Genomic DNA, 16,520 nt, shown 5'->3' with positions numbered 1-16,520 from the left:
AGGAACCAACTGTGGGTCCAGATACGGCCGAGGCGGTGAGGAAGTGGGGGCAAGATTGCTCAACAACGGAGGGACATGAGGGTGAAAAAGAGCGGGGATCCAGGTGGAAAAAGGGTCCCAGCGTTTTGCGCACCTTGCTCTTCTAGCTTGTCCAACTTCACGAGTCGTTTTCCACAATGGTGGTCATAGTGTAGAGTGGATGTAGATGTGGACCAAAGGGAGGCAGCAGAGTGTCTGTGGAAGGGGCGGGGGCAAATTTGCATTCTGAGCATAAACCAGCCTTAAGGCCAATTTATGCTTCTGACGCATAGCCTCTGCAACCGTCAAATCTGTCTCTGTGCACGCGCCTCAAAAAAATCCTGACTATGCGTCCGACTGTTACAAACCCGCGCAGACCTCAAGCGGAAGTGTGCCGCCAAAAATCAGCTGTGATTGGTCCTTCGTATGCCTAGAACTACATTGGACAACTACGACGAAAGAGTAATTGAGGAGGTGTAGAAGTACAACTCGTGACCATCCGCCGAAGTTCTCGCAAGTTCTCGAATAGGCTTCCCCTTGCGCTTTGGCTGGAAAGTGCTGTGTGTCCCTAAAAATTCCAGACCGACGGTGAAGAAGCATACCAGCAAAACTTGTTCACGACCAGACCCAAGCGACATTTGATGTTTACGGTTGCGGAAGTATAATCTGCCCTTTTAAGGGGTGGACCTGTCCGTTCGGTTCAATTTGCATGTTTTTAAGCCGTAACAAGGTGTTGTTGGGCTACTCTATAAAGCTAGAAACTCAACGCTATTTCAGACATTTTGAATTGAAAAAGATTTCTGGATGCTTCGCGCAACTTCAACACGAGCACATAGGAGAATTGATGGTGCAAAGCGACTGATTCAATAACAACGTTTCTACATTAAAAAGTAGGTTGAATATTGCTGTGATTTGCTCATTATGGGCGGGAACGAAGACTTGATAAATGCTGGTTAGACGCTGTGATGTAATGAAGCTCCTTGCATCATCTTAACACTTACTGACAGCTGCTGCCTTTAATCAATATGTGTTCTTTACTTTCTCAGGGCTATAATGATTTTACTTCCATGGTGTTTGTTCTATGCTGTAACCTGCCTGTAGGTAGTCAGCTGAAGAGATTTACTTTTACATGTTATTTTTACATGTAATATGAGAAGAAGAAATGTGTTTTAGTCCCAAGATGGGGATATATTTAAGTGTATCAGGGGCACATAAAAGCATTTAGGTAAAACAACATTTTCAAAAATTTTTACTTTGAAGCAAAAATAAAATTGGTTCCAAATTTATTTCATACTTTGAATAAACAAGAAATGTCTAAGTAAAAAAAAAAAAACTTTAAATAAAACTGGACTTAAAAGGAATTGCGTAAGAAAAGACAGCAATATAAGCTGTATTTGTTGGACACATCTAGCATAATAATAATATTGTTTATTTACAGCCTTAATTCTAAGCTTGTGTAAAACTATGAATCAATAACACTTAAGGTAAGTGTACACAGACTGAAATACAGATAATAAAATAATTATTTCATGTTAAAAAGGACAGTGCTCTGCTATCCTACATAGCAGCAATAAATGATTGAAAACAACCAGTCGCTGATAACTTGTTGCACATTATAAAATTATCTCAAGAAAAAAGGCAGGAGTCAAAGTCACTAGGATACAGTTGCATTTTGGCTTTGCAGGACTCAGACACTTTACATCAGCCTCACTAATGGATTTGGTTTATATTTAGATCACCCTCTGCTCGGGTTGCATGCCCTTCATTTATGATAGCCCTATCTGTCTTCCTGATAACCTGACAGCATGCTTTATGGGGGGGGTGTAGCATACGTGCACTACCTGCTGCACAAACACTATACAGTTTGTACCCTGTTAATATATCAAATATGTTAAGTTAAAAAAGAAATAACATTAATGGGAATAGTAACATCTCTGCATATGTTTTGTAATCAAACTTTTTTAGACCCTAGAGCATGATGCTCCAACTTTCCTTGCTAACCTCTAGACGGTGGTTAGAGATCAATAATTGCTGGTTTTTGAGGGTACGGGTTAGTGTATTTTGGGATGCAGGGGAAATGAACTGTCCAGTTTTGTATGGCATGTTTTGCTGTCAGATCCTAACCAGACGGCTGTAGAGAGTCCTTCACATTCCAGGTCGAATTTAATGGACAAGATGGAGAAGGCATTTTATTTCTATACGTCTTCTGGGTTCCCTGTGAGAAGCCAACAGTGGAGAGTGGGCCAGGCTAGCCGCAGGAGGAGGCAGAGGAATGCCAATGAAACCATCATTATCCTCCTAAAGCAGCACAAGACTGCATTTTTTTAAAGCTCTTGTAGACTAAATGGTGGGGCACAGTTACTGCAGTGAATAGACAGATTAAAACCCTTGTGCATGGTGTAGGATCTCTGTTTCAGCACACAAAATTCCGATTATCTAAGGTTTTGTTCCTGTTTTCTGCCAATACAAAGATAAATTACTTTTAAAGCATGCCTACAACTAAGTCGCAGTCCACACTAATGCTTATTTTATAATAAAATCCAGCGAAGCAATCTGGGACAGGAGCAAACATTTGGTGCTACAGAAAGGCCCCAGTTGATAAAGATCTTCCAGTATTTTCTTTGGAGTAAAATTACCTTAATCGGGGCTCATTGCTGCAGGTTTATTACCAACACTGGATTTTACAGTCGGTAGCTGCTGTTTTTCTTCTGCACTTCGGTAATTGAAGTCTTGGAATTTACTACGTAATATTTATTTCAATGAATACTTTAAGTGTTTTGTGACTGTGTTAGTCCTTAGTTGAACAGTTCCAAGTGTGACTAAAAAACACTCCTATTTAGGTGTTTCATGTGGCATTGTGCTTTCTTCCTTTACTGTTTAAAGTCGTAGGGAAACGGCCGTTCCAACCGTTGCATTTCCAAATTCTCCCGAGTGGTGCACGACTTTACCAGTGAATAAAGTGAATGTGATTGGTCGTTTATCAAGAGAGCGGGATTGTTGTGGCGGAAGGTTCGCAAGCAAGTTTGATTGTAGCCGGTTTCTCAGAGGTGTCTAAATTGGTGACTTAGAAACGACACTGTGAAGGAACGCTATGGACAACAGAAACATGCAAGAGGAAGAGAGTTTAGTGTCGGAGGTTCGTGGATGAGTCTCCTACATCATACATTTTTTATTTAGAGGAGAAAAGCGGGGACGAAGTTGTTGTTTAAGAGGAGGCCTGGGCGGCAGAAGCTTGGTTTGGTGTAGAAGGCTTCCAGCCGTACATGTTTGAGCCCTTGCATCGCAACACTGCCAGTTCTGTTAGCTCTACGCCTGCTGAAGAGACAGACGTCCATCCCTGTGAACACTGGGATGGAACTCAATGGGAAAGGAAATGATTCTTATTTCAACCGTTGCGTATATTAGCTATGACGTATAAATCAAGATACTATGAATTAAAAAAATTTGATGGACCGTTGATATATGATTGACTAGATTTAGGTGTTCAAGCTGACGTATAACTAACTGGCCTGCATAAGGTAACGAAAAAAAACCCCCACAGATTTTAAGGCAGTATTTATTTTTTTTAATAGAAATTTTCTGAATTTTGGAACAATACCGTCTGATAGAGAACACATTTATATACATGTTTAAGCCAGAATGATTTGACATGTAAATATGAGTTCCCTACAACTTTAAGCATCTTGTTCAATTGTAGGGGTTTTTGAACAACACCGGACACAGTCGCTGATGCACTTTGTAAATGGGATGACCAAAGGCCCTGTCATATACAGGAGAAGATATCAGCACTTTTATTTGACGAGATTCCTTTTTGTTAGGTAAAAATATAAATTTTGCACAGTTTCTGCACATTAGGTGATTTTGTGCCAAAGTGACATCTAATGACTGCCCACCTAAACATTTCCATTCTGTGCACATGGCAGCCATATTTAAAGCAGACCTGTGGGCTGATCAGCCATCTTATGCATATTTTACAATTAAAAAAAAGAAAAAAAGAAAAGCAAACAGTCTAAGAGCAGCTGAACAATGCTATGGATTTATTTTGCCTAACATCAGGTTAACCTAACAGATTAGACATCACTTCCCTAACCTAGGCTTCTGTTAATGCCTCTAGGACTGTACATGAACATTTTCTGTTCAGTTTAATTTTTTGGGAAAGGAATTTTTTTTTTCTTTCTAGTAAATATTACAGGATATAAGTTGAGAAGTAACTAGAAAAACACTCAGCGCGCAGATGTCTGCAAGCAGTAAATTTTTTCCCAATCCTATAGCTAAGACTTGCACAGGATCTGGATCATCACCGAGTTAGAAAAAAAGACAAAGTCCATTAAATATACTTAAAAAGTTTTCATTTGGTGCTGCTGACAAACCAACAACGTTCCCTTTTCTTGTCTGCAGTAAAATACTTTTTGAGTGAGATGCTAGTGCTGTAAATAGTCACTGCTGCCACCCTCTGGTTTAGCGGGGAACTACTTGTTCTGCCAAATATCACTGTCTCACAATTCCTGGATTAACGCCAAGATTGCTCCTTGTTATGAGGGACTCCTCTGATACAAATCTCATTAAAATCCGTACATACTAATCTGTATCCTGTAAAAAGACGAACAAACACACACTTTCCTAAAAACATAACCTCCTTGGTGGAGGTAACAATAGACCTGTACCAAGCCACTTTGTATACTTCAGCATTAAAGAATATGAAAACGGTTAAGTTGCAACAGTTTGTATTTTTTCTGTAAAACTTCCTATAAGTAGCATGTCTGTCTGTCCTCATTTACTCTTGGTTTCTATCTGAGGTTTAGTGCCTGTCTCCTCTTGCCTGCTCACACGCCCATCCCATGTCCCACTCATGAACCTGATCATCAGTTGACCCTGTGTCCCAGACTGGGCTTTTTTCTGTGTGTATGACTGTCAGGCTGTGCTTCTTTGTGATCCAAACATAAGCGACTCCTCCTGTTTTTTTTGGAACAGCAGCGTCTCTTCTGCTCTCTCTCCCTCTCTGTTCACCATGTGTGCACAATGTTTTCTTTTAAAAACTTGCATAATCCAAAGCACGGGTTTGTGTACGCAGCACCGTGCACGTGGTGTCCCATCCTTGTTCCGGAGTGTGCATGTGTGTGTGGCGTTCTGCTGTTCTCCTGATCCTGGTCATTTAAGTCAACATGTGAAGGGAACAAACTGTTTAACGCTTCCAAAGCACAGTTATTTCTTCCTCCTGGAATGTTTGGAATCCTCTGAGCGGTGTTGGGGTGGGACTCACTGAGGGCCAAAGGCCTTTAGACACATGCGCATGCAGGAACACACCGAAATGTGGACTTTTAAAAGGGTTTACTCTGTTATAACTGCTTTGTTTCAAATGGAGTTAACTGTTTTCCTTCCTGCACTTACACTTCTAATAATAGTATGTTGTAAGGTTAAAATTTCTTTTCTAAAATCACATTGATCTTGTTTTTTTTTCTGTCTTTACAGCCTGCCTGGTTCAATTAAATTTAAATAAAATTTATTTATATAGTGCAAATTCACCACACATGTCATCTCAATGTACTTTAAACAGACAATACTGAAAACCAGTTGATTGCATCCAGATTGCAAGTCATGCTTCTCCTGGATGAGCCTGTGGCAAAGACCTTTGCTTGTATTTTTTTGTTGACTCTTCATCAATTCTTCACACCCAAGCATGCATATAGGGACAATGGAAATGAAAACTCACATTTAACAGGAAAAATCCTCCAGCAGAGCCAGGCCCAGTGTGAGCAGCCATTTACCTAGGCCAACTGGGGTTCAGGAGACAGAAGCAGACAAGCAAAAAGAAGCAGAGAAGAGACAAAACTGTTAACTAGCTCCACAGGTGGCTCCGTCTGGGAAAGATACAGCCATCAGACGAGCTCCGATCCAATTCTGCTAACTCTAGTAACAGGCCAAGCTCAGATATCTATAAACAGAGATGTAGATGGCAGCAGCACAGCTGATGTTTCAATCCAGTGTGGAGTTGCAGTCAAATAGAAACAGACCACATGAAACTACTATCATGAGAAAAGGCAGAGTGATCAAATCATGTGTGGAACTTGACAAATACTATAGATAGGGAGAATAGAGATGTTATGAAACAGAATGATGAAAATTGGTCCCTATGTAATCCAGCAGCCTAAAGGTATAGCAGCACAAATGCAGAAAATAGCTCAGGAAAACCTAACCACATTGATGAGGTATAAGAAAGGTAGAGCCAAGGAGAAACGTTTGTCTCCACTGAAATGATCTCCCTTGCCGGATCGGGCTGTTAATGCTCCACCTACCTCTCTACTTAACCACTGACTAAGTAATCATCACTGTTTTTAACTAGAAGCTTTTTCAAAAAGGAAAGTTTTAAGCCTACCCTTAAGAGTAGACAGGGTGTCTGCCTCACGGACTAAAACTGGTAGTTGGTTCCACAGGAGAGTTGCCTGATAAGCCTCTCATTTTACTTTTAGAAATTCTAGGAACTACTAGTAAACCTGCAGATTGAGGGCGAAGTGCTCTGTTACTCTGTGGCTAAATCATCGCACATTGAAGATTTAGCCAACGTATCCCTGATGTCCCAAAAGCTCCTAAAACGCTGGCATACGCTGAACTATTTTTTCATTTTTGGACGTATACATAGAGTATTCATAACGATTCTAAAACGTATGTCCAATGAGAGCCTTACAGAAATGCACCCGGATGCACCCGGCCTGCATAAAAGATTACTTTGATGACTGTATTAACCTAGCCGCTGTTTTACTGCCCACCAAAAGAAAAAGAAAATTAAAAGAAAGAAAGAAAGAAAGAAAAAAAGGTTTGCAGTCACAGCAGATTCAGCATCATGTCTGCTAGGAAGTTTGTTGGTCATGGCTGTCGAGGGAGGATCCATCACACTCACCTTCACGCTCACCCTATGATGGGAATGAAGTCTGGAGGAGCATAGACAGTTTCCTCCTCAGAAGCCCCTTTTATACCAAAACGCTCCCAATACGCCATTATCCAGTAGCTGTAAGTTAGAAACACGTTCAGTGGTCGTCTGGAACACGTCAAATATGATGATATGCATTGGAGATAAGTTATTGGTAAGTTGTGCATCAGTTATGCACACGTTACTCATGGGTTTTTGATAAGCTAGACGCGACGAGTTATTAGTAATTTACACTTAACAGAGGTAAACAATCAGATAACTTACCTGTAATTTATGCCCCATGTATGAGCATATGCTGGCATACATGGGGAAATTTTGAGCATTCTCAAAATTTTCCGACGTACTTGCCATATGTCGATGAGTGCCAGCGTACTTCACCGTGCTTATAACTTAAACAAAACTGACCAAGAACTTATCCAACGTATGCCAGCGTTTTTGTCAGATATATCGTATGTCAGGCCTATGCTGGCTAAATCATCAAGGCGTAGCAGGGGCTTTAGGAACCATCACCATAATCAGGGTGTTTTGGGTAAGATCAGGCAGTAATCGGCATGATTATTTTGTCATGTGAACCAGGTGTCTAGTCTTTATTTTTATTTTTTATTTTGAAACCTAAAGTTTTGGTGACAAGAGGAGATTACAGATTGTTTGAGAAAAAATAAAATGAACTGCAAACTCTAACACCAGGATTGATTCACTGTTAAATTTTCAAATCATTAGACAACTGCTTGGATTAGAAACTAAGCAGTCATGTTCGTGTGGTTAACACTGTGGCTTCTGGTTGAAGACACACCACTTTTCCATAGATACTCTCTTTGTTTTTATATATAACTGGCTTATAGCCAATAAAATATATTCTTCAAACTTTTTAGGCATTTCAAGTCACTGGAAAATGCAACTATTTTATGAGACTTGAGATGTCAAAACATCAAATAAGTAGCCTAAGCCTTCTTCATGTTGAAGTATCAAGAGAAACTGAAACCAATAAAAGTTTGATATGATCTGTTTGCTTTTATTCATAGCAGGAAAATGACTATATTTTATCAGACTGATATATTATTGCAGCTATAATAATATGACTGTAATTACTGACCTCAACTGTGCTACATTAATTAAATTGATTACAGGTTTTCAGGTACATATTGTACTTATTAAATGATCCCTTTTTGTTATTTCTGCTCTTTATAGAGTAACACAGCTATAATATCCTAATCTGAGCTTGTTAACGAGTCAGGCATAATCTGCTAACAAATTGATTCGTTAGTTGTTTTAAAAATGGTATTACCCTAAAAAGGAATGATGGGTGGTACTGCAGTGGTTTCAGTGCCAAAACTTTTTAATGAGTGGAAATATTATCAACACCTAGTCTATTTGTTTGTATGGGGAAACTGTAGTAGCCCTCTTTTACATGGCTCTTTGCCTGCATGTATAAACATAATTTAGAAAGAGTTAGTGCTTTGTTACTCTATACTCCGTACAGCTGGAGAAAACTTCAGTCAGTCCTGCTCTTCCTCTGGCTTTTGTTTGAAGGACTTTAAACTGTAGAAGAGGGTTGATGAAACATTGAAGTGGTTTCAAAACAGAAACTCGATAAGCCTCGGTATACCTTGATACCAGAAACTGGCCCTGGCCTTTGGTCAATACAACTGGATTTGCACAAGCTTTTTAGATACTGGGATGCCTTATCCACCAAACCAGTTTGAGTCCTTCACCAGTGCAGGAGCTTAATAAGCACCTGCTGTTTGAGTTTCCATGCAACAAGCCCTTGCTCTATTGCTAAAAACACTGCAATCCAGGGGCAGTTCTAGACAGGGGCCAACGGGGGCCAGTGCCCCTGTAGATCATGTTCTGGCCCCTGTACCAAAGACATAATACTAAAATAAATTCTAATGATATATGCACTGTAACAGACATGGTTACTGATGGGTCCTTTAGATCTATTTCATTTTTTTTTCTGTGAAAAATTCTGTTTTACAAATTATTTAAAAACAATAACATGATAGCTTTAGTGGTACTGAGGTGAGATCCCAGTTTTCATCTGCTAAATGTTTTACTTTTACAGCTGAATTTATCAGTTTTTCTTGAGTTCTAATTCTGACTTTATAGAAAACTTAAATTAAGTTAAAGATATGTAAAGTTCCTAAATTATGAATGTATATTGACCTAATATTCCAAATAATATCTTTATTTGATCTTTTAGACAGTTATATAGCTATATTTTGAGTTGCTTTGTTGCTATGCTAAGGGATTTGTATTTTGATTTTAACCATAATCCAAATGAACATTTTCAAGCCAAAAATATATATATTATCAGTTGGAAGACATAATTTTAATTAAACCTAATTTAATTGAAAAATTAACTTGCAGCTCTCTTAATATATTTGAATCTTTGTTTCCTGCTGCAATCCCCTCCAGAGGATCGAACAGCTTTCATGTTGTTTGGTCTGGTCTATAGTGAGCAGCAGTCAATCAGAGTGTTGTAAACACCACCTTTAAAACATTTACATTTTGCTTAGTTTGCCATTTTTCAAAATGCAAACAGAAAAACTGTAAGACTTGGAAGCGCTTATGAGCACCGCTGTTTGTCTTAGAGCAGCAGTAATAGATGAAGGTGAAGATTTGGGCTGTCCGGATCCGATATAAATATCGGATATCAGTCTGATATAAGCCAAAAAATTAGTTTGGGATAATATTGGCCTGCATCTTAAATCTCTGACATTGGCATGCTGATGGAACGCCTCTGCTCCTGTAGAAAGTTTCTATAACTCATTGATTAATATTAATGGGTCAGTTGTTCTCATACCTATTGTCTGATATTGTCCTCAGTTTTAATATCACTTAATCAAGCCTTTGCTAACATATCTTTATTGGTAAATTCTCAAAGCTGCAATATTGTAACCTGACTCCGCCAGATTTATTTGCTCCACATATCCATCTGGAAACCTTCCGTAGAAGTAATTTTGGGAAGGGGCGAAAATACTGGTTAGCTGATTGGCCTATGTTGGTGATAGACGGGCCAAATAAACCAATCAGATCAACGAAGCATATGACGCACTAACAGAGCGACGACGAAGAGGAGCCAGTTGATAGATCAAACTCTTGCCGAAACCAGTCGGGAGAAGAGCAAACACATCTTTTCCTCTGAGAAAAGCCTCCAGAGCAGTGTTTTGCTCTTCTTTCAGTGAAGAAATACTCTGTAATTCCGGTAAAACTTGCTCGATAGTCACGCTAACGATAGTTTCATCGGCTGAAGCCGCCATGTTCTTTAGACTGAACTGTCGCGCTTCTCGTTGCGTCACACCTCAACCCGCCTCAAAGCCCACGCTGATTGGACGTTCGTTTGGTGAACGGCTCCATATTTTCTTCAACAGAGAGTCTACAGACTGATTAGCGAGTGAAGTCTTGAAAGCTTGCGAGATCAGGATGGTCTCACGAGGCTAGCAATATTGGTATATTGTCAGAAATGAAACAGTTGTATTGGGACTCCTGTAATGGTGGTTTTTATATTGTGTTTTTTTTTTGTGTGTGTGTATTGGGTTACATGGCATTATCACTGCCAGTGTACTGACATTTTATACACAATTATAGATTATAGATTTTATACACAATTATAAAATAAAATGGGGGAAGGATCAAGATCTAGAATGAGGCAAAGATAACTGACTCTGTGCACCAGCACCGCTTACGGACTAGAACTATTATGGCTTAAAGGCATTTGGCTTTAGTTTAGTTTTCAGCGGTAATTTTATACAGTTTTTTATAAACTTTTTAATGCTGCATTAAAACTTCCGAATAATACCAATGAGAATTAATGTTTAACTAACTATTAATGAATTGATGTTTAACTAACTAATTTAATTAACTAATGAGTTATTTAGCTGCGTGTTTTAAATTGTGATTAAATAATTTCTCCCAACCTGTTTTGGCTCCTCTAACAATTAAAGCACATATATGGGATATTATAGGGATATAATCACAATTCCTAAGATCAGACTAATCATGACGGAGTAGTCATGTTGGTTGTGAGTAAAGTCATGACGCTTTATAAAGTTATAAAAGCAGGTTAGTGAATCAGTACATATAAGGCATCAATATTTAAAACCCATACTATTGTATTGCCTTGGAAACAATTTATTTTCAAGTGTTTGTAATTAATACGGCAAAACAAGCTTTTTCCAAGAAGAACATAAGCAAATGCTGTAATTATGACAAAAAAGGTTAGCTGTTGTGTTCAGCTGTTTAGGAGGTTAGTGGCTTTGTGCATCTTTTCAGACTCCTTTTCAGTGTGGGGAATATAATTCACTTTTTTCCTCCCTCTTAATATTTTTGGTTAATTCCCTATTGTCTAAATTAGGTTTTTAAAAGATCCCTTTTAAACAAATCCTGACATGTACTCCTGCAGGGGGAGAGATGTTTCATTTCAGGATCATTTAAAATTCTTTTGATTTCAGTTGTTGATGAGCCTCCACGGTTGATTGGCAGGTGATGTCAATAATTCAATCTGGAAATTATTCCAAGCGGATTTTAATCCAGCAAACAGGGAATGGAGGATCTGTTGGAAGAGTAATTCTCGATAACGCAATAATCTGTTGGATACGCTGATCTATATCTCTGCCACTGGAGCCTGTAGCTCGCTGCCAGTATCAGGAAGATGACCCAGCCCACCAAGCTGCATGGTCTTGGTTTAGCACTTAAGGTGTCAGATGGTAGTTAGGTACGCTTGCATCTGTAGTGCAGCTCGCCCCTTTTCTCTACCTGCAGACTGTTGCCCTATGTGCAACATAGAGACTGACACGGGAGTGGATTTTCACTCCTGTCCCGTCCCACTCCCACAGAAAAAAATGGTGTCCCGTCCCGATCCCGGGCCAGAGTAGAAATCTAAATCCTGTCCCGTCCCACTCCTGGTGAAATTACTCCCACTCCCATCCCGCTCCCATTCAGAATGACTCCCGCTCCCGCACCACTCCCATTCTTGTTGTTTTTGAGCGCGGGTGAAAAACTCAGAGCGGAAGTTACTATTGGTTTGCTCCCGCTCCCGTCTGCTCCCGTTAATGTTTAATCCTGTACCGTCCCAATCCCGTGATCTTTACTAATACTGACTCCCATCCCACGGGAATCCCACGGGAATCCCATGACCCATGGGATTCCCGAAAAAATGTCAGTCTCTAACATCAGGCTGATCTTGAGTTCCCTGGAAAAATATTTCCTTCAGATAAAGATATTCAATCATTTTGTTGAATATTTATCTTTACATTGGGGTAGGTAATGGATTTTGTGGTCTGTTCACTTAGAAAGCAATCCATAGAGTTAAGGAGCACTATTTTTATGTCTCACCTCTTCATCTCTTCACCTTCCTCAATCCAGCTGCCTCCACCGATGATGACGTGGACCTGGAGCAGCTGGTGAACGACATGAACTCCTCGGTGGAAAGTCTGCAGTCCACCCAGGGAGAGACGGCACTTCTCTTAAACAATGGTCACGTGCACGCCTCGCACCACCAGCATCACCACCTGTCTGCTCATGTGGGATACAGTCAGATCCACCGCCGCCACCCCCCGTCCCTGCACCCTTCTCCTCCGTCCAGGGAGCAAACGAAGCACTCTCAGCCCATGCACATCCAGGCTGTCAGGTAAACACACCAAGCCTCTGGTATCTGTATGGATTTAACTGGATTCAACATAAGGACAACTGACTGCTTTGTGTTTCCAGCATTATTACTGAGAACCCTTTTGGCTACGTTCACACTGCAGCCTGAAGTGGCCCAAATCCGATTTTTTTTTTACCATATGCGACCTGAATCTGATCTTTTCATGGCAGTCTGAACAACACAGATCCGATTTTTTTCCAATCCGACCCAGGCCACTTGGCTATGTGGTCCTGAATCCGATACGAATCTGATCTTTTCAAATGCGACCTTTGTCTGAACGGCCAGGTCGCTTTCATCCGACCTGAACGTCATTAATACCCGACAAAGGTCACTATTCTGTGTCTTACTACGCAGAAGCGGCAAGAAAAATAACCATGGCAGATGATGATGCGGAGAGCAGTATTTATGTTTAACCATATTGAAAATATTGTGTTTTTATGGTTGGAAAAGACCGTTAGATGTGCGCCAGCACTACCATCCATGTTTACTACATGAAAAAAAGAGCATGCTGGCCTGTGAAATCATTGCGTCCTCTACTGCGCATGCGGGATACTTGCCTTGTCTGACTGCAGTTCACACAGGAGATCACATACAAGTCGCATATATTTGGAAATATGAACGGCAACGCGAAAAAAAATCGGATTTCACAAAAAAATCGGAATTGAGGATCAGGGCCTGCAGTGTGAACGTAGCCATTGTCTTTCACTTTTCATCCTTGCATGTATAAACCCAAATTGCAATTGTAAATTTACTGCTTTTAGATATTTCTGACAACACCGCATAAAAAAAAACGTAAAACATAATTTTATCGTCGTCTTTTAATTTATACCACTTAAATGTTTTAAAATGTTGCCTTGTAAAGCCACAATCTGGGATTTTATTGTCAATTTACCTGAAAGAAAAACAAAAAGAGGTGCATAACTAAGAGCGGAGAAATGGTCAACACTGAACATGTTTCCATTCAACTCTCGTGCAAATTTGGAGCGAATGTTGAAAAAAGAAAATGTGAATTAAATCTGTTTTTTTTTATCCATTGGAGCGAATTCATCAGACAATACGAAATGTAATGCCGGCGTTTGTGCAATGCATAACGGAACTCCACTCAGACATTTGGTTTATTCAGACACATTTTTAAAATCTTGCTTCTTTAAATTCTTTTATATCAAATTTAAGGCAAAAAGTTTTAATTAGTATTCCAAGTTAAATGTTTTTACAGAAATACTCCTAATTTCCGTTTGCACAGATGTTTAAACAATGTGGAGCTTTTACATTATTTGCTAATAAAGTTCTCTCAAACCTAAAGACTACAAGTTTTGGGGAAACTTAAACATAAAGGTTGACGGACTTTATAATATAAACCTTTTTTGATATGTTTGGTTTATCTCCTCCTCTGCGGGCTAATCCCAATCCTAGCATTGGGAATGAGAAACCTAGACCTCTGGTAAGGAGGTTTAATGATCTACTGAATTCAAAACATTTTGATGGCCAGACCTTCTTCTGTTTTGCATTTCCTGGATATATTATAAACGGTTCAGTTTACTTACTGAACAACAGCACACCTGTCTCTTTATGGCCTGTGGCAAAATGTAAGGAGGACTTCTTTTTGCTAACAAAAGTATATAATTTCTGGACTACACAGGGTCTGCCTGCTTTTCTTGATCTTCGGGATGTACTTTTAAAGGCCCCCCTGCCACATTACTTCAAGAATGCCTAGGCCATTAACTCACTCGGGTTTTGTACAAAGGCTTTCTAATTAAATTACAGCTCCCTGTTGGTTTATTACATATTGTGTGTTTTATATTTTGTTTATTTGCTGGTAAACTTGAGCTTTTTCTGTGTTTCCCACAGAAAGAATATATAAGAATATATAGGTACAATATTGCGCCTACATGGCATGAGTAAACAAAAGTAATTTCCCCAGTGAAGGTTGGGGAAAAAACAAAGTCTGAGATCAAGTGTGTACAAGCACAAAGAATATTAGAAGCAGGGATAAAATTTGGCATGAAATGTCTACATTAAAGCTGGAGCTTAAAGCCTGGAAGCTGCAAAGCAGATGGTTGCATCAGTAAGTTCCACCAGCAGGAGGCGGCATCGTACAACAATGTTTATGTCTGCTGATTGCAACAGGCGCAAAGATTATTTTAGGCCCAAAAAGTACTAAGTAAACACAATATTCTGGTATTTGGTGTGTGTGTGTGTGTGTGTTTTTTTTTTTTTTTTTTTTTAGTGCAAAAGGTCTGAAAATAAGTAAAAATGTCTTAAAAAAATATGCTCTTGAAATAAGACAACAAAGATGTTTTTCATTGCAGAACAATGTAAAGCCTTATATTTCACTGGCAAGTTGTCCCCCCTGCTCAAAACAAGGAAAGCACTCATTTCAGGACAAAATGTACTTATTTATCCTTCATTTTTGCCACTTTTAATACCATAGCATGTTACTGGACGCTTTGATGACCTGTAACAACCATCCTTCACCAAACAAGTGCATTCCGGCTAATATTAAACTACAAACAAATTAATTCTATTAGCTACCCTTGACTTTTTGAGGTTTTTATTTAAGCATTATGCTAAGTATGGATTTGCAAAGGGGATATGGATTTAGCAAAGATTTCACAAAAGACTAAATCCATATTTCTCTGTCTTTTTTTCTTTTTCAGAAGGCTTGAAACTCATGTATCATTTCCTTCCCTCTTTTAACCATGCACTGTTATTTTTGGCTCTATCAAATATAATCCCATTAAATACACAGATGTTTGATTTTTGGGACTTTTGCAAGGCACTTTATATCTGAAATGACCTTTTAATGTGTTATTAATGGCTAAGCCAAACCTTCAGAACATTCAGTGTTCAGGCTGTGATGGTTTTTTTTTTTTTAGATTACATCAGACTTGTGTTTTGTTGATTAGATTTCTCTCAGCTCATTTCCTGGTATACTCTCAGGCAGCAACAGAAATGAGTTTGTCTCCCTCTGCAGGTGTCTGCAGGAAGAGCACCAGCTGCGTCCAGCCTCCCTGCCGGCCATCCCCAACCCTTTCCCCGAGCTCTGCAGCCCAGCAGGATCCCCTGTTCTCAGCCCGATACAGACCTCCGACCGCCATGCAAGTACACCTTCACCACGTCATTTACTGCCATCACCACATTCAGTAAATTAGAATATTAAAAAGGTGGCATATATTAAACACTTATGTCCCTTTTAGTCAAATTTTATCATCACTCACATGGCAGTGTGTGTATCCAGATACTGCATGTCTGTGAGTTATTAGAAATCAGCTGAGTGGTCTGCTATCCTCAGGACAGACTAGTGTGTGTTGACTTTGGCTGTGTACCGGCGTTTCTTCCCTTACACAACAGCTCACCCTGGGTTATCTGACCCTGTGAGCGTGCTTACTGCTCCAGAGTCGTTACTATCAATCATGATAGTACAGACTGTGTTTTGCCGGGGTTGAAGGTGAGCCGTGTCACCAGGATGCTACAGATAGAGCACAGACTTCCGCCATAGAGCCAACAAGCCGAATGGGAACGTCTTCAAGTCGGATCTCCCTGCGCCTCCTGAATCCGTCAGCCGGATTCAGAAGGACAGACTCATTTCCGCTTCACACGCTCTTACCCTGGCTGTAAGTGTTAAGTGTGTGTGTGTCGCAGTCTTGCCTTTCCTTCCCTCCTGTTTAGCCTCCTGTTTCAGGAATGTTCCATCCGTCACAGATGTTTTCAGGATGCCCAACCTGTACAACAAAACTTGTTTTAGATGGCCACTCACTTGTTCCTGGCGCTTCGAAACACACACACACACGCACATGCACAAGTCCCCACATGCGCTATAATAGATCCTTGATAAGGCAAAGCGTTATTTTTGAGTTTTGTTGACATCATCTCACAAGGTCTGCAGTCACAAATCAAGTTAGCAGTTTGTACAAAGAATCCTTTGTGTGC

The 16,520-nt window shown here is 39.8% G+C and overlaps 1 protein-coding gene across 3 annotated transcripts in view; it reads left to right on the top strand.

Annotated features, from left to right (window-relative positions):
* LOC119792939 (growth factor receptor-bound protein 10-like) overlaps positions 1-16,520 on the top strand; it is an 80,959-nt gene that overhangs the window by 16,664 nt on the left and 47,775 nt on the right. For all 3 annotated transcript variants that reach the window (XM_038299795.1, XM_038299793.1, XM_038299794.1), the window contains exons 4-5: positions 12,308-12,572; positions 15,565-15,688. In XM_038299795.1, the coding sequence (XP_038155723.1) occupies positions 12,308-12,572; positions 15,565-15,688 (389 nt within the window). The remainder of the gene's footprint in view (positions 1-12,307; positions 12,573-15,564; positions 15,689-16,520) is intronic.

This window comes from Cyprinodon tularosa, unplaced genomic scaffold (genome assembly GCF_016077235.1).
Source record: "Cyprinodon tularosa strain WSP-4 unplaced genomic scaffold, ASM1607723v1 ctg435, whole genome shotgun sequence".
NCBI lineage: Eukaryota > Metazoa > Chordata > Actinopteri > Cyprinodontiformes > Cyprinodontidae > Cyprinodon > Cyprinodon tularosa.
Note: the sequence above shows the minus strand (reverse complement) of the source record. Positions and strands in the feature narration are given on the sequence as shown.